The sequence below is a fragment of the Silurus aristotelis genome (assembly GCF_946808225.1).
Source record: "Silurus aristotelis genome assembly, chromosome: 17".
Taxonomy (NCBI): domain Eukaryota; kingdom Metazoa; phylum Chordata; class Actinopteri; order Siluriformes; family Siluridae; genus Silurus; species Silurus aristotelis.
In genome coordinates this window covers 17,137,494-17,164,238 of record NC_139590.1, presented here as the reverse complement: position 1 = coordinate 17,164,238, position 26,745 = coordinate 17,137,494, and the positions used below count along the sequence as shown (strand labels likewise).

General features: G+C 38.1%; 1 protein-coding gene and 1 long non-coding RNA gene across 2 annotated transcripts in view; one reads left to right on the top strand and one right to left on the bottom strand.

The window, feature by feature from the left end:
• Positions 1 to 25,874, bottom strand: part of LOC310739790 — a 139,189-nt gene extending 113,315 nt beyond the window's left edge. The window contains exon 1 of the long non-coding RNA XR_014537488.1: positions 25,663 to 25,874. This is a non-coding gene — a long non-coding RNA (uncharacterized lncRNA). The remainder of the gene's footprint in view (positions 1 to 25,662) is intronic.
• On the top strand, positions 405 to 13,010 carry LOC310739699 (cytochrome P450 2K1-like; the record flags this gene model as incomplete). The annotated part of the gene is made up of 9 exons (XM_083565875.1): positions 405 to 614; positions 2,804 to 2,966; positions 8,843 to 8,992; positions 9,197 to 9,357; positions 9,784 to 9,963; positions 10,411 to 10,552; positions 12,091 to 12,275; positions 12,422 to 12,563; positions 12,642 to 13,010. The coding sequence occupies 9 exons, from the start codon at positions 405 to 407 to the stop codon at positions 12,833 to 12,835; spliced, it is 1,527 nt and encodes a 508-aa protein (XP_083422001.1). The 3' UTR covers positions 12,836 to 13,010.
• Positions 25,875 to 26,745: the final 871 nt, after the last annotated feature.

Sequence of the window (26,745 nt, the reverse complement as noted above, 5' to 3'; positions counted from 1 at the left end):
GTAAACATGCAGTTAAATTTTTTTTATGAGTAAACTCAACACTGTGCTCAAAAATAAGTTCCACCTAACTTTTTGCAAGTTGGATTTTTTACAGTGTAGGTGCTTGTGTGACAGCTAGAAAGGGAATAAGTTTGTTTATCTGTAACACAATTTACAAATTAATATCACCTTATAAAATTATATGCACAAATATATAGGCTGTTATGCACAAAAATGTAATGAATTGAACTGATAAATGAGATGCATAAATGTTTTTGTTTTTCTCAATTGTGTTCTAGCACAGCTCCACCCCTGTTTATTCACCACACCCAGTGATCTGTTTCTTAGTTGCAACCCCAGCACTATGTTATTCAGTCTGCTTGCTTCAAGCACAATACGTTTCCTTCAGATTTCCTCTTTTAACAATGGGTTTTGTGGCAGAGATTCTCCTGCAACCTACAATCACAGGCATGGTGCTTTGTCTTGTGACGATGATTCTTTTGATTGTTTATTTCTTTCCATCTGATACCAGCTATCAGGAGGAAAACAAGGAGCCTCCGGGTCCTAAACCACTGCCGATCCTGGGAAACATACTGCAGATGAACCTCAAAAGACCTTACCTGACACTGTGTGAAGTGAGTGTCTTGATTGTTGTTGAAGGAGTTTGTGCATCTGCAGTTTTTATTAAGGATAAACTTACATGTTTAATAACCTATGCATTCATAGCAGCTTTAACCATTTTTTGGAATGCTGCCAAGCAAGTTTAAATGTGGTGCGGGGCATGTTCGAGCATGACTGAAGATGAAGCTCAACAACCTTTGGGAATGTGATCAAAACAATGAATGAGTTGATATATTAAAACATGAAATTTTGATTTATGATTAAAATTTAAATAAGCACATGTATAAAAACAGATAAAGTAAATAACACAATATGGTTGGTTGTATTGTTGTTTGCAAATCAGTCTCAAGTCGGCGTTAAATCACCATAATGTTGCATTCTTTTTTTTGTGATCCCCTGTTTGCTTGTACACTGCTTCTTTCAGTTTTTGTTTGTTTTGGGGGCTAATACAAGTGAAGCTGCTGCAATAAGCCCCAAGTGTATTAACTTGTTTTTAGATTTGAGGGATTTGAAGATTAGATTAGATTTGATTTGAAGGAAAAAATTGCATTAGTTATCCACTATTTGAACAGTAGAGGTCCCAGTCTACTATAATCTATTTCATTAAAATAAAATGTTTAAACCTAGCCCTAAAAAAATAAAAATAAAAATAAATTACTTTTATATTGACGTTAACACACTTATCCTGAGTGACGTACAACAAATAATGAGTGATCATGTATTATTACAAATGTTGTGCTAGATACAGTCATTGATAGCTGAAACAGTCATTGCAACGGATGATTTTGTTTATTTTTGTAAACCTTCATCTAGATTTATTCATTTCTACTTTAAAATGGTCTAAGTCTATTTGTCTTTTTGTCTTTTTTATTTTATGTATTTTGCTAAAAACAAGCAAAATCATCTGCCAATAGAAAAAGGAATTTTTGAGTGAGTATGATTTTATATATCACTGTCATTTTAAAAGAGGACAGTTTTAGATAAAAAAAGATTTTCTTCTTCTTTCGGCTGCTCCCATTAGGGGTCGCCACAGCGGATCATCCGTCTCCGGTAAAAGATTTTATTCAGTTCATATTTATTTGGACATTGTCACAAAGCAGCTTTTTACAGAAAAATCAATGAGTAAATTAGATTAGATTTAGATTATGAATATACATTTTAACAATTATACATTTACCCCATTAATGTATCTCTATAAGTTTCTCATTATACAGTATGTGATTTGTTCATCACACAGTATTTGGAAAAAGTACATCCCTATTATTTAACTGTGTGGCTCTAACAAACTTCTATGAACAATCGAACACATATATGTAACTTTAGGTGACAAAATACAAAACAGATTTAAAAATTGTTTTTCCTAAAAATTATTTTTAAGTTTACTATCATTTTTGCCAGAAGTTGCAAAGGAAACTTTGCAATAATTTCACATTGAAATATTACTAAGACAGCCTTTTTACTTTAACCAGATTTTATCCCTCTTCAGCAAACATTCCGCCAGGTTTGCCTACTGCAGTGCAGTTCTTCAGACACCCACAGCAGACAATGGGAAAACATCCCACCCATACTTCAAGTTACACTGGCTCACTGTTTATTTTTTGTATGTAGTAAAATATACTACTTCTTGCCTTTAGCTCTCTGCATGTTCTTGACCAAACATAAATATCTAACCTCCTCTCTAATACATTCATAAATGGTCTCTGACCCTCACTCGCTTGTTGGCCTTTCTATGTCGTTGCACCTAAAGTGTAAAATTCCCCCCTTCTCCATCTCTGGAAAACCTTCTTTCAACATTTAAAACTCAGCTAAAAAATTTTACTTTCCTCTTTTATTTGCTCATACCAATGACATGTGCTCCATCTTAACTGCAGTGATAGATAGATAGATAGATAGATAGATAGATAGATAGATAGATAGATAGATAGATAGATAGATAGATAGATAGATAGATAGATAGATAGATAGATAGGTAGGTTTTTTATTTTTGTAGATATGTTCTCAGCCATGGATTTGGGGCTAAGTTGTGAATTGCAAAGTTTCATAAATTTATATGCAAATGATTCATACTATATCTTGTTTTTAACATTTGCCTATGGGCAACTGAGTGGGGATGATCTCTAACTGAGCTAGCTAAACATAAAAAAACATATTTGTGTTTTCTCAGTAAAATCAAACTAACTTTCACTTTTTGTTTTGTTTTCAGATGTCCAAAAAATATGGATCAATATTTACTGTGTATTTTGGCCCTAAGAAGGTTGTTGTCTTGGCAGGCTATGAAACTGTTAAGCAAGCTCTTGTAAATTATGCAGATGAATTTGGAAACAGAGATATCACTCCTATTTTCTTAAAATTTTGCAATGGATATGGTAAGAGAATTTAAACTGTCCTTCACTGGACAAACAAATTTATTTACTTATATTGTAAAGAAATTGATTTAAATGTTTTAGTTCATTTGGTAAGGACATTAATGTTATTTATTTTTTATATATACATATATATGTATATATAAAATCTATATCTTTTACTTAAAACTGTTCTCTTTCAAAGTGACAGTGATATATAAATCATACTCACACTCAAAAATTCCTTTTTCTATTGGCAGATTATTTTGCTTGTTTTTAGCAAAATACCTCAAATAAAAAATACAAAAAGTCAAATAGACTTAGACCATTTTAAAGTAGAAATGGATAAATCTAGATAAAGGAAAACATATACAAAATATACAACATATACAAGATATCATGTCCTGTTCAATATGTTCATGTTTTGTATATGTTTTGTATATATGTATATATGTATATATATATATATATATATATATATATATATATATATATATATATATATATATATATATATATAAAATGTAATGTGTATGAACAAAATAATAAATGTGTATATATAGCATCTCACATTTCGAGTAGTGCAGCTTGTGTAGCAGTACAAATTTACCGTCTGAAAATAACTCAACATACAGCCATTGTCAAAATAGCTGGCAACAAAAGTGAGTACATCATAAGTCAGGGGTTTTCAACTGGTTCTGTGCCAGGGACCACCGTTCTGACTAACAAGTAATCCGCGGCCCACTATTTTGTGTGTGTGTGTGTGTGTGTGTGTGTGTGTGTTGGGGGAGGGGCCTCATATCATTCTCTGGTTCTAGCCTTGACCTGATGCTGGTCTATTTCGCGCGCAAGATGAATGTGTACGTATATGACGCAAAACACAACGTTAGCAAAGCATAGGCCTGATAGGTGCAAAGCTAGCCTATCCTGTGTCAGTTTGAATATTTTAGATATTTTCATTAAATTCAGTTTTCCCACTAATGTGCAAATATTCTGGAAATGTTTGGAAAAATAAATTATGGAAAAAAAGTGATTTTAATAGTGAAATTATGTAGGCTGTCACGGACCACATGCAATGCCGCCGCGGACCACCAGGGGGCTGCGGACCACCGGTTGAAAACCCCTGCCATAAGTGATAACAGCTGTATGTCGTTTAACCACGCAAAGCCTCATGTCCTGTTCAATATGTTCATGTTTTGTCTGATTGACAGGACCATACAAATTTGTGTATCTTTTATTAGAGCAGTTAAAATATGGTGCTTTATGTATAATTCTCTCATATTGACCACTGGATGTTCAATAAGGAACCTCATGGCAAAGAACTATCTGAAGATTTCAGAATTAGAATTGTTGCTCTCCTGAGTTACAGAACAGTGGCCAGGGTAATACAGAGGTTTCCCAAGACGGTTTCCAGTCAGCACAGGCTTTGCAAGGGTCGATCAAAAAAGTTGAGTCCTCGAGCTGTGCAGCGCAGTGCAGGTGCAGAAGCTGCTTAAAAAAACAGACGCATGAGTGCTGCCAGCATTGCTTTAGAGGTTGCAGAAACGGAAGGGGCACTTGTCAGTACTCAGACCATACGCCACACACTGCAACAAGTCAGTTTGCATGGCTATTGTCCCAGGAGGAAGCCTCTTCTGGAGCTGACTAATATAAACTGTTTGGCTCAGATGAAATCAAGCATTTGTGGTGAAACCCTGGTGAGGATTACCAAGAAAATTGTGTTGCTGCTACTGGGGAGCTGGGGTTCATTGAGGTAAAAGGATTTCAACATGTACTGTGACATCCTGAAGCAGAACATGATGCTTTTCCTTCAGAATCTGGGCTAAACTGCGGTTTTCCAACATATTAACTACCCCAAACATACCGCTAAAATGATAAATGATGCTGGAGGTGATGGAGTGGCCAAGTATGTCACCTGTGGGGCATCCTCAAGCAGAAGGTGGAGAAGCGCCATGTGTTTAAAGTCCAGAAACTCCATGATGTCATTATGGAGGAGTGAAAGAGGATCCCAGTGACAACCTATGCAACTCTGGTGAATTCCATGCCCAGAAGGATTAAGGCAGTGCCAGATAACAATGGTGCTCACACAAAATATTAATATTTTGGACACAGTTTTGACATGTTCACTTAGGGTGTACTCACTTTTGTTGCCAGCTATTTTGATGTGTTGTGCTTTTTCTGAGGACAGTGAATCTATACTGCTATACAAGCTGCACATTGACTACGCTAAAATATATCAAGTTTTTCAAGAGATTTTTAAACTTGAAAACTTGAACTTGGAAACCCAATCCTTGTACATGGCAACCTTTCTGTGCACAAACCCAGCTCTATTAATTACTTAGTCATGAGTCCATAATTACTTTAAACATTTACAATTATATTTTGTCTTAATGCTCCATAAAGAGTATGGTTTCACAAATAATAACCATACATTTACAAAAAAGCATCCATATTTGTCCATGCCCATGTTGATTAAGATATTAAAAACTTGAAAAATATAAATTTTGGGTACATTTAGAACAGACACAAATGTGTGATTAAATTGCAATTAAATAAAGTTAACTCATGACGATCATGCGATTAAATGCAATACTTTTTTTTATTGATTAACAACTCTAATATATGTGTGTGTATATATCAGTGGTGGGCGGTCAGGGCCAGCAATGTCTTTTCTGCTGCCCTAAGCACTATCAGAAGCACTCACTTACATTTACAACCTAAATTCTAATATTTGTTCCATGAAATTGTATTAGTTTATTAATTCAACAGTAGCGTTTCTCTTGGCTGCACTGCTTCCAGTATGTGTATGTGGATGTTATATTTTTTTGTCCAATCAGATTTCAGCCTCTATGTGCTGCCATGTCAATCTAATCTGCCCAGAGCCGGTCTATACTGCTGGGCTTAATACCATAGAGCAGGGGTCACCAATCTTTTTGAAACTGAGAGCTACTTCTTGGGTACCGATTAATGTGAAGGGCTACCAGTTTGATACACACAGATTTTAGTTTGATCTAAAATGACAAATTTGCTCAATTTACCTTTTATTATATGTTATTATTAATAATTAATGATATTCATCTCTGTGAAGACACTGATCATGTTAATGATTTCTCATAAAAATGATCAACAATGATTTAACAAAGTAGGAAACAGCTATTTTTAGAAAAGGCCCGAGGGCTACTTGTGTGGTCCTTGCGGGCTACCTGGTGCCCGCGGGCACCACGTTGGTGACCCCTGCCATAGAGAATATTAGCAATTGGTCTGTTTCTTAGCTAGCTGGCCCTGAATAGCACCAGCATTTTTCCAGTCTCTGATTGGTTGGTCAGAGGGAACCTGTTACCGCCAAGTTCGACTGGCAAAACACGTGTGTAGTGCACTGCACACATCGATACATCTGAGTTAAACTTTTTTTTATGCCTACGAGGAAGAGAAATTTATTTGGTCTCAGACATTCATAAAAATACATTTTTAAGAAAAGCTAGACATCCTGAAAAGAGGTCAGCCAACTGCAAAGCTAGCTAGCTTGTCTCAGCCCGGGAAAGTGTTTGATCGCCACTTCCAGACCAGTGAATATGAGCTGTACCACTGTCTTACAGCCTCTGAGGAGTGTTGCAAATTATGGGTCTGCATCTCTGGTGAGTAGGTTGTATTTTATTTAAATTTGTAATGTTTTTGTCGTTATTACACAAATATTCTGAAATGCTACAGATGATGTAGGTGGCACAGTTGCGGTGGTAGTGTAGAGGTTTGGAGTCGTCTTATCTGGGTTTCTTGCTTTAGTAAAATGGTATGCCATGCGTTGTTATTGCGTTTTTGTATTGTATTGATAGTTTATATAATTGCGACACGATATTGGTGGTATTAAGAGGTGGACCAAGTCGGGTAGGTCCTCACTGAAGGCCCAGGTACCAAATGCATGGCCTGTTTTTTATTTATATATATATATATATATATATATATATATATATATATATATATATATATATATATATATATAATTAATATTTTTTATTGAACTGTACTGTTATTTTATCAACAGTAAGTAAGAAAAAAACATGACAATTAATTTTATGAACATAAATCAAATAAAAACAGAAAAACTTAAATACAGTTATGTAAAAAAATGAAAGATTTAACTTCACTTGCTTCTTTGTCACTGGAGGTTTTTTTTTTTGTATTGACGGAGGATTACCATACAATTGTCCTTAGGATCTGATAAATATTATATATGACATATGTTATATAAATATATTATGATAAACAATGGAACCACTTGAACTTGTAATGAAGGGCATAATAAATTAAGTATGTCTTGAAACTGGTTCAACTGGTTCACAAAAGCTTTTTTTATGTTTTAGAAACTGTTATATTTTGACATATTGCTGAAAATATGCAATAATTCAGACTACAATGCTTTAATAAATTATAACAGGTGGCTTGATGAATTACCAGAAAGTAATGATATATACAAACTTAATAGTAATATTAAGTTTGTAATCTGGTGTACCAGTGTAGATTTATTCATTACTAGAGACTCAAAGCACTTTTGTACGTCGCTCTGGATAAGGGCGTCTGCTAAATGCTAAAATATTGTGGTCCACCACTTACATTTACATTTACATTTGCAGCATTTAGCAGATGCCCTTATCCAGAGCGACGTACAAAAGTGCTTTAAATCTCTAGCAATGAATAAATCTACACTGGTTTACAAGATTACAAACGTAATATAAATATAACTCTTGAAGTTAGAACTTGAACTTAGATCTTTCATATTGAAACATATTGTACATTCTAGGAGCTTGTTTTTGTTTTCTAAGGATTAGATTTTGTCAGTGGCGGGCCGTGCATTTGGTACCTGGGCCTTCAGTGGAGACTTACCCAACTTAATCCACCTCTTAATACCACCACTATCACGTCTTAATTATAGAATCCATCAATACAATACAAAAAAGCAATATAACAACGCGTGGCATTACAGAGAGAGAGGCATTTCACAAATAGAGGGTGAGTACCATTTTACTACAGCAAGCTCTAAAACTCTACACTACAACCGCAACTGTGCCACCTACATTATCTGGAGCAGTTCAGAATCAATATTTGTCTAATAACATGACAAAAAATAAAAATGTAAATAAAATACAACCTACTGACTAGAGATGCAGAATCATAATTTTCACCGCTCCTCAAAGGCTGTAAACCAGTGGTACCAATCGTATTCACTGGTCTGGAAGTGGTGAATAAACCCTTTCCTGGGCTAAGACAAGCTAGCTAGCTTCGGAATTGACCGACCTCTCCTCACAATGTCTAGCTTTTCTGGAAAATTTATTTTTAAGTATGTCCAAGACCAAATCAATTTCTCTTCCCCCGTAGGCATAAACAGGTGTATTAATGTGTGCAGAGTGCTACACAGGTTTTTTGCCAGTCAAACTTGACTGTCACAGTTTCCCTCTGACCAAACAATCAGAGGACGGAAAAATGCTGATTCTGATAATTTTGGGCTAGCTAGCTGTATGAAATCTGAATATGAATATGAAATCTGATTGGTTAAAGAAGATTTTGTTCTTTGCATGTTTTGTATGTTACAAATTCAATATTTTGTACTAGTGATTGGTATGAGTTAGTGTATGATTATGGTATTAGTCCAAATAACAAGGTAATCAGCAACATAATCAGCTAACCAAATACAGTCTCTAGCTCTTTTCTTTGTTAGGGTCCGGATTATTTCCTGTAATTATGCATGAGCTAAAAAAAATAACCTCTTAAGTTCACCTTGAAAGTGTCCCACTGATTATACAAGTGCTCATACATGTTATAGTGAAATGATGTTGATTTAATGTGCATTCTGTTTATGATTTATAAGGATATTTTTCTGTTTTCTAACTTATCTTTTTCAACTTTAGGAGTTTTGTTTAGCAATGGTGACAACTGGAAAGAAATGAGAAGATTTTCCCTTACCACCCTGCGGGACTTTGGGATGGGCAAAAAAGGAAGTGAGGAGAAAATTATAGAAGAAACACAGTATTTGAGGGAAGTTTTTGAAGAGTTTCAAGGTGAAATATTATTACAGTAATTGTCACTGATTGTTTTAATTTTTTTATGCAATTACTTTCATAAAAAAATTGAATGGTTTTTTTAAAGGAAATAGTTTTACAGTAGTTGATATTTTAGAGCTGCTGTGTACATAATGCTATTTTAAATAGCATTTTTACAATGTAAGTACAGTATTGGGATATTAATTGCTGGTTACTTTGCAGGGAAACCATTTGATACCTCACAGCCATTAAATTATGCCACTTCAAATGTCATCTCAGCAATTGTGTATGGAAGCAGGTTTCAGTACAGTGACCCTGAGTTCAAAGAAATGGTTAACCGGACCAACGAGAACATCAAGATTAGTGGCTCACCCTCTATACAGGTACTATATATATATGAAAATAGTATTCAATGTTTTATATTCAATTTAAATTGCATTGGACAATGCCTAAAAACAAGATTTTTCAACAAGCAATAACCGTTTTCACAAATGTAAAATTTTATATTTACAGCATATGTAAATATTTAAACTGGTTATTTTGTTTACTTTTATAATTGTTATTGTATTTTGTGAACCATATGTAAACATTTGTTATGTAAGATCGCTTATTCATAGTAATACTAAATAATTGCACTCTTATTTTACTCCGATTCCTATGACTGAATCTATGATCTCAACTGTAAAGTATATTAAAATATATCAAAATCATATAAGTACTGTCATCATATATAAAATGGTTAATGATTGAGGCATTAAATAATTCTAAATATTTATTATGATAAAATTTTTAAATTTTTTTATTTGTAGATCTATAATATGTTTCCCTGGCTTGGTTGCTGGCTAAAGGCGTGGAAGCGCATCACAGAAAACCGTCAAAAAAATCTAAAGCTAATGAAGGCACTTTTGGACAATTTAGAGAGGACGCAAAATGTTGGGGAAACCAGAGGCTTGGTTGACTCTTTTCTTATCCGCAAAAAGAACGCAGAAGTATGTTTGTGCTATATATATATAATCTGTGTGTATGTGAAAAGGTTTCTTTATTTCAGATTGGATAGGTTATTTAGCATGTTTTAGATGAGCAGGTATAAAAGTAATATGTGATGCATATAATTTGTGCCCTGAGTCTTAGGAAAATCTTGTTGTTCATTGTTTTTTATACATATGTTTGTTTTCTTTTAAAGGAAAAGCAATAATTTCATTTTAATGATTCTATTTAAGGTTTAATAGTTTTTTTTTCATTTATTAACAATAATATAGGTATAATATAGGTTTATTTAAATTAAATAAGATAAATGAAACCCTCTGTATTTTTATATACAGGTATAATTGCTCCAAAAAACAATGTGCTGATCAGTAAAGATTGTTCTCTCATAAGATAAGGTCTTGACTTTTACACTGGGTAATAGTTACATTTGTTGTTGTTGTTTTTTATAGAAAGCTGGAGATAAAGACACTTTATTTCATGACCAGAATCTCATAATAACTGTTTCCAACCTTTTTGCTGCTGGAACTGACACAACTAGCACAACGCTACGTTGGTGCCTTCTGCTAATGGCCAAGTATCCACAGATTCAGGGTGAGATTTAATATGCAGTAGCAAATGTTTAATCTTTTACAAACATTGTCTACTAGATGACCAATGCAGGTATACACATACAGTGAGGAAAATAAGTATTTGAACACCCTGCTATTTTGCAAGTTCTCCCACTCAGAAATCATGGAGGGGTCTGAAATTGTCATCGTAGGTGCATGTCCACTGTGAGAGACATAATCTAAAAAAAAAAATCCAGAAATCACAATATATGATTTTTAAACTATTTATTTGTATGATACAGCTGCAAATAAGTATTTGAACACCTGTCTATCAGCTAGAATGCTGACCCTCAAAGACCTGTTAGTCTGCCTTTAAAATGTCCACATTGTCTACATTTATTATCCTAAATTAGATGCACCTGTTTAAGGTCGTTAGCTGCATAAAGACACCTGTCCACCCCATACAATCAGTAAGAATCCAACTACTAACATGGCCAAGACCAAAGAGCTGTCCAAAGACACTAGAGACAAAATTGTACACCTCCACAAGGCTGGAAAGGGCTACGGGGAAATTGCCAAGCAGCTTGGTGAAAAAAGGTCCACTGTTGGAGCAATCATTAGAAAATGGAAGAAGCTAAACATGACTGTCAATCGCCCTCGGACTGGGGCTCCATGCAAGATCTCACCTCGTGGGGTCTCAATGATCCTAAGGAAGGTGAGAAATCAGCCCAGAACTACACGGGAGGAGCTGGTCAATGACCTGAAAAGAGCTGGGACCACCGTTTCCAAGGTTACTGTTGGTAATACACTAAGACGTCATAGTTTGAAATCATGCATGGCACGGAAGGTTCCCCTGCTTAAACCAGCACATGTCCAGGCACGTCTTAAGTTTGCCAATTACCATTTGGATAATCCAGAGGAGTCATGGGAGAAAGTCATGTGATCAGATGAGACCAAAATAGAACTTTTGGGTGGTAATTGCACTAAATGTGTTTGGAGGAGGAAGAATGATGATTACCATCCCAAGAACACCATCCCTACTGTGAAGCATTGGGGTGGTAGCCAGTCTCCAGACCTAAACCCAATAGAGAATCTTTGGAGGGAGCTCAAAATCCGTGTTTCTCAGCGACAGGCCAGAAACCTGACTGATTTAGAGAAGATCTGTGTGGAGGAGTGGGCCAAAATCCCTCCTGCAGTGTGTGCAAACCTGGTGAAAAACTACAGGAAACGTTTGACCTCTGTAATTGCAAACAAAGGCTCCTGTACCAAATATTAACATTGACTTTCTCAGGTGTTCAAATACTTATTTGCAGCTGTATCATACAAATAAATAGTTAAAAAAAATCATACATTGTGATTTCTGGATTTTTTTTTTAGATTATGTCTCTCACAGTGGACATGCACCTACGATGACAATTTCAGACCCCTCCATGATTTCTAAGTGGGAGAACTTGCAAAATAGCAGGGTGTTCAAATACTTATTTTCCTCACTGTATACCCCAAAATCTGACATTTTGGGGCAAAACATTGTTTAATTTGCAGTAATATTGTAACAAAGTTGTTGCTTTGTCCTGGTTCTAGACCATGTCCAGGAAGAGATTAACAGTATCATTGGAGGTCGTCAGCCAGTAGTGGAGGACAGAAAAAAATTGCCCTACACAGATGCAGTGATTCATGAAACTCAGAGATTAGCAAACATAGTACCAATGAGTCTCCCGCACACCACTAGTTGTGATGTTAAATTCCAGGGCTTCACCATCAAGAAGGTCAGTCTGTGGTATTAAGTAACATTATTCTAAATAATGCATACTGGCTATTTCAGCAACTGTAAAACAACAGACCTCTAAGTTTACATAATAATAAAAAAAATAACTATTTATACTTAGTTATTTTAAAACTTTTTTCTCTGCAGGGAACCTGTGTGTTTCCTCTCCTGACATCAGTGTTGAAGGATGAGAGCCAATGGGAGAGCCCACACACCTTTAATCCAGCACATTTCCTTGATGAGCAAGGCCGATTTATTAAGAAAGATGCCTTCATGCCTTTTTCTGCAGGTAATTTGAAATGCTTTTGTCTGGTGAATGTGGTGTTTTACAATACAGTAGGTTTCAACGCTACTTCTCTGTTTTCAGGGCGCAGAGTGTGTCTAGGAGAGAGTCTGGCCAGGATGGAGCTCTTCCTCTTCTTCACCTCTCTAATGCAGCACTTCCGCTTCACTCCTCCACCAGGGGTGTCTGAGGATCAGCTGGACCTCACTCCAGCTGTGGGCCTTACATTGAGCCCCTCTCCCCACAAGCTGTGTGCATTTAGACGTGAACCATATTGAAGCTTATTTTAATAAAACCCACAAACGCCCTTAATTAAATACAAAATAATTTTTGAAAATGTAGTGAAATGTAGTGGTTTGGTTGTACATGGTGGGCATGCATGAATGCATTTGTTTAATGAATAAAAGGCTTAGCATGACAGGGTCTCCTGTCGGTTTCTCAGATAGATAATACAGCACCATAACATGTCAGAAGTTTTCCCAGAGATGTCTGTCGCCTGCCTTCCCGTGGGCTCACCACCTGCAGGAGGGACCGTAAGGGACCGGTGCTGAGAGGATTGGGCAGCAGTCGAAGGCGGGGGCCTTGACAGCCCGATCCCTGGACACGGAGAAGTGTCTGGGGAATCTGCTTAGACTGCTTCCCCTGCGACCCGAATTACGGATAAGCGGGAGAAGATGAAATGATGAAATGTCTGTCGCCCACACCATATTATTTTTAGAGAATTTGTGAGCAAAGTAGCAAAGTTAGTTTTTTTTCTCGACAGCAACGCCAAGCTGAGAGATATATTTAATGGAAATAGGCTTCCGCCACATAAAAAAATAAAAGTTATATATAAAGACTTTTTCCGTGCAAGTGTGACTTTTTTTCTCGCAATTGCGACTTTATTTCTTGCAATTCTGACTGTAAATCATATATTCATGGAGCTAGCATTGGGGAATTACCATGCTGGAACAGGTTTGGGTCTACTAGTTCAAGTGAAGGGAAAATTCAATTCTACAGCATCCAAAAACATTCTATACAATTGCGCACTTCCAACATTGTGATAACAAATTGAACCACATATGGGAACAAAGATCAGGCATCCCAATACTTTTGTCCATAAAGTGTATTTCTCCCACAGAATATATTACTCCTACTACTATGTCCTTTTTAAAATACAATGATGAATTATTGACCATATCAACATACAAATTGCAAATCCTTACCTTACCAAGCATGTTAAACAACAACGTGTTAAATAACTGCAGGTTAAATAATGTTCATAAATAAGAATCAGGTGTTTCATGTTATGTATTATGTGCTCCAAAATGCCTGGGTAGAGCAAACTGTTTTTTGTTTGACTTTGTTGACAATCTGCCAATCAGCCAATAGCCATTGGTAAAATCCTATGTTGAATATAAATAAGTTACACCTAGCTAATCCAGAAACGCATCAGTATAAGGTAATGGATTAGTATCAAATTTAGCATTCAACTTGCAAAGGCATGTGTTCAAGGAACGGGAGTGAACACATGAAAACAATTGTATTGCAACCTGGCAACGTCTGCCCTCAGGGATACTGGGATATGGTCTCTACCTGGGACCTGACTTGTCTCTAGCTGTGACTCTAACCTGTTTCTCTCTGCCAATGCCAGAGCAAAAATAACCTCCTTTGGATTTGATATGCCACCTTTATCTCCTTAAAAACCTAATGGAGGTTCTTGTTATTTAATGCAGTTATTTATCTACCATGCATTTGCCCAGTCTGTGCACGGAATCTTGTCATTTAACGTAAGTGCCCTTGCCACTGGGGGAGTAATTACAAGATGGAGGTGGGAAGCAACACAAGGACTTAATCTGTAGGGAGTGCCTATTATAGAGCCATTGCTGCCACTCCTGAGCCTGGAGCAAAGCTGACCTAATGTTACACCAGCACTCAGAGGGAGGTTGGTTGGGAAGCAGTGCTGTTGAGCTTCAGTAAATCACAGACTACAGAAGTCTCTTCCTCTTTGGGATGTGGTAGGAGAGGTCCTGTTGGATTTGCAGGAGGGCATGAGGTGTACCTAGGTCTTTGCACATAGACGTTATCCTTCTCTGGTCTGTGGTAATGAAAGCACATCAACATTTTGGATTGCAAATTATAGATGAACTGTTTTCATTTGATGACCTCCTCCGGTTGGACAAAAATTTATCAGCTTCATGCCTCATTATCCATTTTTTTTCTATCTAAAAAATGTGTAATTTATCTACTAGTAGTTATTTGATAACAGTCGAATGGTTATAAGGTGAATAACAGTTTTAATCAGAAAAATTTGATGAAAAATTATGTTGCTAGCTCGATAATTTTCCATGAGAGTATGTATGGAGTCATACAATATTGAAATCAATTATTAGCTAACACTTCCTTCTTTTTAAGCATATCCACAACAGAACAGAATGCAACAGAATGAGTATGAAAGAATGCACCAGAATTTAGACAGGTGACTTAATAATGGTCTCAGATTTGGTTAAAAATCGTGGAATGCATAATTTTTAAATCTCAAAAAAAAATTTTTATTAAATGTAAATGCTATTTTTACACTCAAATATATGTTTAATTCATAAATTGTCAATTAGAGTTATAATAGTTTTAACATGTTTTTTTATGTCAGTTTTGTTTTGGTTCACCTTGTTGGTGCATAAATTTAGATTAAAATTATTTTTTAAAAATGATTATTTTTATTTAGTTTTAGTATTGTTTTAGTTTCTAATATCTAAATGGTAAAACCTTTTTTTTTTTTTTTCAAGGGGGAAGTGTCTTTTTTTCTCAGATTTTACCATCTGTGCAAAGAAGGTGATACCATTTAATGTGTTACAAGTAGTTGGGCTTCTTTAAATAGGTAGTCTAGGCAGACAATATAGGGAATTTATTTGCCATGTTAATTCATAATTAATAGCCTGTTTTGGAATGACTGGTTTTCTATTCATACTGTTCTAGCATCTAGAAGAATTTGATCTATGTTCTAGCTCCTTATTCGATGTTGCTATCCTTTCTCAGCTCACAGAGTTTATGCCCCTCTAGTTTATGCTTTGTGCTTTGTACAGTCAGGTCCATAAATATTGGGACACAAGCCTAACAATTGGCTCTATACACCACCACAATGGATTTGAAATTAAACGAAGTTGTGCTTTAACTGCAGACTGTCAGCTTTAATTTGAGGGCATTTACATCCAAATCAGGTGAACATATGTACCTTCCACTTGTTAAGGACCAAAAGTAATGGGACAGAATAATAATCATAAATCAAACTTTCACTTTTTTAATACTTGGTTGCAAATCCTTTACAGTCAATTACAGCCTGAAGTCTGGAACGCATAGACATCACCAGACGCTGGGTTTCATCCCTGGTGATGCTCTGCCAGGCCTCTACTGCAACTGTCTTCAGTTCTGAAGCATTTGGCCCCTTAACAAGTGGAAGGCACATATGCAAACTGTTGTAATTCCTACACCGTTCACCTGATTTGGATGTAAATGCCCTCAAATTAAAGCTGACAGTCTGCAGTTAAAGCACAACTTGCTTGATTTGGGTCCTCCAGCTAGTCACCGTCCCTGACAGTATAATCTGGCCAAAAAATGGACCCCGCAGATGCACCAAGGTTTTGGACTTGCCCCACCCTAAACTGGCAAGTCAAGTTCACACATGATTAATATTTTGAAGCTCAACCCCAGCAGACAACAGAGTATCTTAGGGCACTTCATGCCAAATCTATGGCACGCCAGTCAGTTCTTGACGACATCTTGAGACAGAGAGAAGTTGTGGAGAAGTACAGATCAGGGTTGGGTTATAAAAAAATATCCAAAACTTTGAACATCCCACGGAGCACCAATAAAGCCCTTATTAAAAAATGGAAAGAATATGGCACCACAACAAACCTGGCAAGAGAGGGCCGCCCACCAAAACTCACGGACCAGGCAAGGAGGGCATTAATCAGAGAGGCAACAAAGAGACCAAAGATAACCCTGAAGGAGCTGCAAAGCTCCACAGCGGAGATTGGAGTATCTGTCCATAGGACCACTTTAAGCCATACACTCCACAGAGCTGGGCTTTACGGAAGAGTGGCCAGAAAAAAGCCATTGCTTAAAGAAACAAATAAGCAAACATGTTTGGTGTTCGCCAAAAGGCATGTGGGAGACTCCCCAAACATATGGAAGAAGGTACTCTGGTCAGATGAGACTAAAATTGAGCTTTTTGCCCATCAAGGAAAACGCTATGTCTGGCGCAAACCCAACACCTCTCATCACCCTGAGAACACCATCCCCACAGTGAAGCATGGTGGTGGCAGCATCATGCTGTGGGGATGTTTTTAATCAGCAGGGACTGGGAAACTGGTCAGAATTGAAGGAATGATGGATGGCGCTAAATACAGGGAAATTCTTGAGGGAAACCTGTTTCAGTCTTCCAGAGATTTGAGACTGGGACGGAGGTTCACCTTTCAGCAGGACAATGACCCTAAGCATACTGCTAAAGCAACACTCAAGTGTTGTCTTGGAATGGCCTAGTCAAAGCCCAGACCTCAATCCAATTGAGAATCTGTGGTATGACTTAAAGATTGCTGTACACCAGCGGAACCCATCCAACTTGAAGGAGCTGGAGCAGTTTTGCCTTGAAGAATGGGCAAAAATCCCAGTGGCTAGATGTGCCAAGCTTATAGATACATACCCCAAGAGACATAAAAAATATTTTGCATCTTCAAAGTGGTATGCATGTTGTGTAAATCAAATGATAAAAACCCCCAAAAAATCCATCTTAATTCCAGGTTGTAAGACAACAAAATAGGAAAAACACCACTGTAGATAGATAGATAGATAGATAGATAGATAGATAGATAGATAGATAGATAGATAGATAGATAGATAGATAGATAGATAGATAGATAGATAGATAGATAGATAGATAGATAGATAGATAGATAGATAGATAGATAGATAGATAGATAGATAGATAGATAGATAGATAGATAGATATTGTCATTGAATTGTACAGGTACACCGCAACGAAATGCAGTTTGGCATCTACCAGAAGTGCAAAATGTAGCAATCGTGCAAAAGTGCAGATAAATATGTAGCATATTTACAGCAAGTGATATATATGTAAGCATATATACAGTGAATAAATATAAAGGCTATAACAGTACAGAGATGTGTGGACATCATTAAGAAGTACAGAAATGGTTCTAAGGCTATGGCATTGAAGAGGAATGTGCAGAAGTGAAGGTTACAAGATTATGGCATTTAAGAGGTTAGCAAGCTGAATAAACAGTCTATTTTATATATATATATATATATATATATATATATATATATATATATATATACAGTGAGGAAAATAAGTATTTGAACACCCTGCTATTTTGCAAGTTCTCCCACTTAGAAATCATGGAGGGGTCTGAAATTGTCATCGTAGGTGCATGTCCACTGTGAGAGACATAATCTAAAACAAGAAAATCCAGAAATCACAATATATGATTTTTTTACTATTTATTTGTATGATACAGCTGCAAATAAGTATTTGAACACCTGTCTATCAGCTAGAATTCTGACCCTCAAAGACCTGTTAGTCTGCCTTTAAAATGTCCACCTCCACTACATTTATTATCCTGAAATTAGATGCACCTGTTTGAGGTCGTTAGCTGCATAAAGACACCTGTCCACCCCATACAATCAGTAAGAATCCAACTACTAACATGGCCAAGACCAAAGAGCTGTCCAAAGACTTAGAGACAAAATTGTACACCTCCACAAGGCTGGAAAGGGCTACGGGGAAATTGCCAAGCAGCTTGGTGAAAAAAGGTCCACTGTTAGAGCAATCATTAGAAAATGGAAGAAGCTGAACATGACTTTCAATCTCCCTCGGAGTAGTGGGCTCCACAGAGTAGAGCCCTGTGGGATGCCAGTGTTCAGAATAAGGGTTAAGGATACCTGGTTGCCCAACCTAACAGATTGAGATCTGTTGGTGAGAAAGTCCAGAATCCATCTGCAAGTGAAGGTGCAAATACCAGGACACTGAGCTTAGTGATTAGTACAGTGGGGTGGACTGTATTGAATGCAGAGCTAAAGTCAATAAACAGCATTCTGATGTAGGTGTTGCTTTTATCCAGGTGGGTAAGGGCTGAATGAAGGGCTGTGGAAACTGCATCCTCTGTTGACCTGTTCGGGCGATAGGCAAACTGGTGTGGGTCCAGTGTAGGTGGTAGGCCCGCATTGAGGTGATTCAGGACCAGTTTCTCAAAGCACTTCATAGCGAGAGGGGTGAGTGCAACTGGGCGAAAGTCATTCAGGCATTCGGCAGCTGAGTGATTAGGCACAGGTATGATGGTTGTGGTCTTCAGGCATTTAGGAACCGTGGCTTGGGCCAGTGACAGGTTGAAAATGTCAATGAAAACCTATGCCAGTTGTCCAATGCATGCTCTGAGAACACGTCCCGGTATGCCATCCGGGCCAGCTGCCTTGCGTGCATCCACTCTACTAAACGCTGAATAGACGTCCATTGTTGAGAGTGAAAGTGGGCTGTAAGCTGTAGAAGAGTCTGTGTTGAGGTGAAATGTCCTGTGCTTGATCGAAATGAGCAAAAAAGTGATTGAGTTTGTCCGGCTGGAAGGCACTGCTGGTTGGTTAAGCTGCACGTTTGTAGTCTGTGATGGTCTGGATGCCTTTCCACATGTGTCTGGGGTCAGAGTTGTGGAAGTGCTCTTCTATGTGGAGTTTGAATATGAGTTTTGCTCTCCTGATGCCTCTTTTCAGGTTGGCCCTGGCTCTGTTGTAGTTCTCTACGTTGCCAGATTTAAAGGTTTCAGCATTTCACGTGTTTGACGGTAATGACCAGTGTTGGGCAGTTACTGTAACAAAGTTACTTTTGACAGTAACTAATACTGCAACGCGTTACTTTTAAAAATAAAGTAACTCTGTTACTGTTACCGTATGGTGCGTTACCCGTTACTTTTATAAATGAATTAAGTTTGGCTAAAGTGTAGACTACAGTCTTAACCTGTTTACAGCAGAGACGCATTGTAGGATTGGTGGATGAACCACTGTAAACACGAAGAAGACGCACTGTGGGCGTGTCTCTGTTTATTCAGGTTTGTGCGGCAGTAATGGCGAGTCGAGGCGAGAGCAAGACGAGTTTCTCAAAGTGCAAATATGCTCATTATTTCACTTTAGTTGAGCATAAAGACAAAAACATTTTAGTCAAATGTAAGCTGTGTCTTTCTGGTTCGAAGCTTGTATCTACTGCGATAGCAACACCTCCAGAAACTCCATGCCTTAAAGAAGCTAGAAGCTAGAAGCTAACCCGGTGTTCTGCTGTACATGGTTGATAGTTTTCATACTTAAGCTGTGAAAGGAGAGCTCAACACAACAGCTTTTATGATGCAGAAGCCACTTTAGTTTTTGATTCAGAATATATTATTCAGCTTGTTTTGTTCTTTATTTCAGAAATCCTTGTGATATATTCAGTTTGTGCTGGTCTGACTTAAATGAAATAGTGTTTAAAAATTACTTTGTGTTTAAGTCAGTTTTGTGTTTGTATAAACCATAACGCATAAAAGGGCATTAATAGGGAACATTAAAGAAGGTTCTTTACAAAAGTAACTAAAAGTTACTTTTAACAGTAACGCATTACTTTTTGGTGTAAGTAATCAACAAAGTAACTAAGTTACTTTTTGAATGAAGTAACGAGTAACTGTAACTAGTTACTATTTTTTACAACACTGGTAATGACACTGTCAATGCACGTGCTGATATGTTCCAAAACAGATGAAGTGTAAATGTCCATGTTCGTGTGAGAGTCCAGTGTGGCCTGTGAGGCAAACATGTTCCAGTCAGTATCCTGAAACTGTTGCTGTAGAGAAGAAATGGCCCCCTCTGGCCATACCTTTACTGTCCTCACAGCTGGTTTTACCTGTTTGATTAGTGGTGTGTATTTGGGTAGCATCAACAAAGAGAGGTGATCAGACTCACCCAAGTGGGGGAGGGGAATGGCTGTGTATGCCCCAGGTATGTTTGTGTACACCTGGTCCAGTGTTTTGTCCCCTCTGGTAGAGCAGGAGACAGTGCAGTGAAATTTTGGTAAAACAGATCTCAGGTTGGAGTGGTTGAAATCTCCAGCAACAATGATAGCTTCTTCGGGATGTGCAGACTGCTGTTTGCTGATAGCTGCGTGCAGTTGCTCCATCGCTAGTTTAGCATTAGCATTCGCCGGAATGTATACCGCAGTCACAACAATGGCTGAGAATTCTCTTGGTAAATAAAAGGGCCTGCACTTAATCATCAAATACTCTAAATGAACAGAGCAATGGCTTTCAGTAAGAGTAGAGTCCGTGCACCATGAGTTGTTAACATAAATGCACAGACCTCCCCCTCTGCACTTACCAAAATCCTCTGCCGTCCTGTTCGCCAGAAAAACACTGCAACCCCCAAGCTCAATGGCGCTGCTGGGAATGTTGTCGTTGAGCCATGTTTCCGTAAAAATCATGACATTACATTCCTTAATCCGCTTGTGTGATGTTATCCGGAGCAGCAGCTCATCCATTTTGTTTGCGAGAGACCGTACATTGGCAAGGAAGATGCTTGGAATCGATAGTCGATGCGGGTTTAGCCTTAGCCTAGCCCTGATGCCGCCTCGCTTTCCCTTCCTTTGTTTACGGTCTCATGCTCATGCTCAAGCCCTACATACTCATCCTTCCTGCCTGGCTGGGGGTATCACCCAGCTCTCCTGACCTGCTGACATCACCTCACTGCCTAGCACCTTTTTAATCCAATTTATTTAGCTTGTATTTTAATCAAACTAACTTAGAGAGTATTCAATCAAACATATTTAGCTAATAATTTGTGTAGAACTTATTAGATACCATAAATGTAACATAAATTACTTTGATTATACTAACAAATAGGGTAGAATAGGGCTTGACTGAGGTTATGTTGTAGAGGCAATAAGCGGAGGCGGAGGGAAAACTCGTTTTTTTACTCTCACTCCTGCACACTATGTATCCCTAAACTTTAAAATGTTGACTTTTTCTTCTTTGCTCATCTTAATTTTCGTCACAATCTTCGCATTCTGGCTTCGATTTGCCATCTAGCAGCGGCGTCTCGAGCTCGTATATAATTTTTTTGTTCGCGTATCAAAGCAAAGAATTGTATCTCAAAAAACTCGTATGTTAGGGCACTTGTATGTCGAGGTACCACTGTAGTTCAGAGTAAAAACCATGTGAGTTAACACGACTTAATTGTCTGCTGTGTATCATTCATCTGCCAGCATACACAACAAAATTGGCGATGAGGATGGGATTGTGTGAGTATGGACTAAGAGCCAACAAAGAAAATGTGAGTTCTTTAAGTCTCGGATTTCTTACTGTGGTCATGTGATAGACAAAGATGCTCTACACAAGTCACAAAACAAAATTGAAGCTGTGCTAAATGCACCACACCCACAAAACGATCATATTTCAAACTTGTGAACTATTACCACAAATTTCTTCCAAACCTCTCCACTGTACTATATCCTTGGAACGCACTGTTGCAAACAAGGACACAGTGGAAATGGTCAGACAGCCGTGAACAAGCTTTCCAAAAGGCTCATAACGTCTGATGTAGTGCTAACACACTTCAATCCATCTACGCCTATATGGCGTGTGATGCATCACCATATGGAATTGGAGCAGTGCTGTCACACAAGTTTTCAGATGGCACTGAAAAACCAATAGCCTTCGCATCTAGATCACTAACGACAGCAGAACATAACTATGCACAAATAGACTGTGAAGCACTTAGTCTCATGTGGGGTGAAAAGAAATTCCACCATTATCTGTATGGTCAACGGTTTACCCTGATCACAGATCATCAGACCTTGGTCTCGATCTTCAACGCTCGGAAGGGTGTCTCAGCGATGGCCTCAGCACAGCTGCAGCGTTGGTCACTCTTTTTGGGTGCTCACCAATATGAGATCGAGTACAAAGGCACCAAACTACACGGCTTGTCGCGTCTTCCACTGAAGTTGACAGAAGAGTCAAAGGCGATGGATCCAGTTGACGTGTTTTAAACCTCAATCGCGAGTCAGTTTCCTGTGACAAATGCCACTATTCAGAGAGAAACCCGACATTGTTTAAGGTCTATGATATTACAGTACATGGGTGGCCGACACAAGGGAACTCACTGTATCCAGCATTCACAGCACAGCAAGGGCGAGAACAGCTTTCTGTGTGTCAAGGAATTCTAATGTGTTGCTTATGAGTCATCATTCCCTCCAAATTGCGCAGTAAGATGTTGGACACACTGCATGCAGGACATTTGGACACTGTAATAATGAAAAACCTTGCCCGCAGTTACATGTGGTGGCCGGGAATCCACAAGTAGATTGAGGATCTGGCAAAGGCTTGTCCAGGAGGTCAAAAGACCCAGAACTCTCCACCATTAGCTCCCTTGCATCCCTGGGAATAGCCGTTAACACCGTGGCAAAGAGTGCATGTCGACTTTGCGGGACCATTCAAGGACTCCATGTTCTTGATCGCTATGGACGCGCATTCTAAGTGGCCTGAAGTTGTTTTAATGAAGACAACTACATCCGAAAAGACTGTTTCTGTGCTAAGAACAATATTCTCCAGAAACGGGCTGCCAGAACAGATATGCACGGATAATGGACGGCATTTTGTCTCAGACAAGTTTCAGAAATTCATGAAGCTGAGTCAAGCACATTACTTCTGCACCATACCATCCTGCCACTAATGGCTTGGCAGAAAGGTTTGTACAAACCTTCAAGAAAGCAATAAAAGCAATAGACAATGACACCATCTCACTTCAACACAAAACAGACAACTTCCTTTTCATGTACAGAAATGCCACCCACTCCAAGACTGGTCAAACACCAGCGATGATGTTTCTGAAGAGGAATTAAGGATCTCGCTTGGATCTTATCAAACCTGATGTTTGACGAGATGTGGAAAACAAACAATTTGTGCACATAAACGATAGACAAACAAGAAAATTCCAAGTAGTACAGGAAGTCTTAGCACCCGACTACAGACTGGAAAAGTGGCAGCCAGGTACCATCACCATTAGAACTGGACCTGTGATGTAGGCTGGAGACACCACATGGAGATGGCATGCAGATCAGCTGGTGGTAGTTGTGTTGTAGTTGGCAACATTGTTCAGGTTAATTGTAAATGTTATGCAGTAAGTTTATAGTTATGCATTTCTTGTTTCTTTGGTTGATTAATCTGGGGGGGGGGTGGGGTGCAATGTATGTACTATTGGGTATCAGCATTCTGTGTTAAGCCTGCCCTCTAGTGGTGACTCATATAGTGATGTATTGAAGTTAATAGTTCAGAGTAAAAACCATGTGAGTTAACATGACTCAATTGTCTGCTGTGTATCATTCATCTGCCAGCATACACAAAACGGATTAAATTAAACAACTACGCAGGAGATATATTTAGACATGGTTATTGAGATAAAAGAGCCTGTAGGCCATGGGAGTTGGAGAGGATATGGGTGAATAATTAGTCAGAATCAGGTGAAGGCATGGGAGGAAAATAATGTTTGGGAAAAGAAACAGGTGAGGTAGGAGTGTAATCAGTAGGAGACCATTAGGAAGGATAAGGCGAAGATGGTACAGATGGTGCAGGTGCGCAAGGGCGTAGATTGCCATAGTCTTCATTGTCAGTCTGCATCTCCTGATGACAAGCAACAGGGAGGGCAGGTGAGGTCTGTGTGCTCACGTCATGCATAAAAATATGCTGGACAATGCTAGGAGGCAGATAGGGATTGTCTGGAAAGGTAAGGAAAGATAGATGCTTAATAAATTGTGCGGATGCGAGAGAGAGGAGTTGAAACTGACTATATTGATTTCGGAGAATACTCATAATAGCTGTCCCAGAACATCTGTGAGATGAATCTAAATAAGGCAGAAAGAAATTTAGAGGAGGTCAACATAAAAAAGATTAGACATAACACGACTGACCACATAACAAGAACTTAACATATGAATAATGTGTGCACCTTTCAGAACCAAAGAAGAAACAAGATAACAAGCCTATAAATATTATTTCTGATTAAACACCGTCCACCCTAAAGCATATAATAATTTAAGGCACATAATAACTTAAAATACTAACATGAATAAGTATAATAATACAGTTAAGCATATGAACATATAATCTAAGAAAAAGAAAATTATCTTATTTCAATAACTGTAGAATAGTAAACAGCATTAAAAATGAGAATAAAAGTAGAAAACATACAAATTGCAGATGCAGGAAAGTAAATAAGCTGCAGAAAGGATTGTTCACAGTCCAAATATAGACTCACAAAGAAGGGAGGATAATCAAAGTTAGAAGATAAGGGGAAATAAAAAAAAAAAGGAGGTGAAACAAGATAATTCAAAATTAAAAAAAAAAATGTGTGCTTAATCATGTTGATGTGATTGAGTGACCACCTTCTATTGAGCTCATTAGAATGTGTCTGCCAGTGGCGGGCCGAGCATTTGGTACCTGGGCCTTCAGTGGGGTCTTACCCGACTTAATCCACCTCTTAATACCACCACAATCACGTCACAATTATAGACACCATCAATACTATACAAAAACGCAGTATAACAACGCGTGGCATTACAGAAAGAGAGGAATTTCACATATGAAGGGATTTTACTAAAACAAGAAACCCAGTTAAGACTCCAAACCTCTACACTACCACCTACATCATCTGGAGCAGTTTAGAATCAATATTTGTCTAATAACATGACAAAAACATAAAAGATTTAAATAAAATACAACCTACTGAACAGAGATGCAGACTTATAATTTGCACTGCTCCTCACAGGCTGTAAACCAGTGTTACCACTCGTATTCCCTCCACATCAAATATGGTATATCTGTATGCTGTCGTCCCCTCACATTCACACATTCACTCAGGTTTGTTGACGGTGGTGTGGTGGGTCGTCTCTTATCCCAGAGATCCCTCATGTCTGTGTTACCTTCTGGTTCTCTCTTTTAGTTATGCTGCCATAGCGAGTCTTGCCGGAGTCCAAACTGCACAGTGACATTAACTTTCATACAACAATAAGGACACTTAATAATCCATATCCTTCTCTTCCTGTCACCCTCTTCTCTCTCTCTCTGTCGAGTTAAACATGCTCCTGAGGCTCCAGTGACCACTGTTCCTGCCCCTCTCCCCTCCGTGGATCTTCCCACTTCGTCCAGGCCTGCCTCTGGATAGTGTTCTCTTCAACTGGAGGCCACTCTGTGCAGCTTGGGACGGTTTCTCAACAACACCTTGGATGGTTCCATAAAATTCCGGAGTAAGAACGGGCGCTTTGAGGATGGATTGGACTGTAGTTAAATATAGTTCATCCATAGCCCATGATGGATAAACACAATTAATAACAACAATTAAGCTTTTAGTTTTAGAAAAAGTATAGATAAAGTCTGTACTTATTGTTTTGTTGTTCTTGTATCTTTTTAGGTTGTTGAAAACTACAGCTGCAGAAGAAAAACCTCATCAGTAGCAACAAATCTTTTTTTCAACACGGTGGACTTGTCTGCATTTAATGCATATTCAATTTTTACAGCCATTGATCCCTTCCTGGAACCACCAAAAGCACTACAGGAAAAGCCTTTTTTAAGAGGAGCTGGGCAACATTACTGTGTCTGCAGCCATTGTAAGGAGAAAGCACTTTTCCCGTGCGCCATTTGCTGCTGCACTTGTAAGAGCGCTACAGTCCTCTGTAGCTGCCCTTCAGACCCCTTTAGACCCCTTTAGACACCAGCATCTTAGCAGTTCAGAGGGGAACATGTAAGTGGTGCAAAATATAAATAATCTGCACTTGCATCGCCTGTGGTGGATTTACTTGTAAAGATCAAGAAGTGATTTGCTGCAAGGCATGCTGGCAAAACCACACACACACACACACACACACACACACACACACACACACACACACACACACACACACACACACACTCTATAATATTCCATAGAAAACTCAATAAGAAATTAAGTTTTCTATCCACAGCGCTATTTCATGGTCTCGTGGCGCCACCTAGAAGTCAACATTGTGTAGTCAGCACAATCAAAAAATAAAAACGCACATTGAACCTCTTCCCATCAGGGCACTACGAACTTTCAAAAATGCATGCATATATAATGCCATGGCGGCGCAATTAAAATATGTCGTTATATTTAC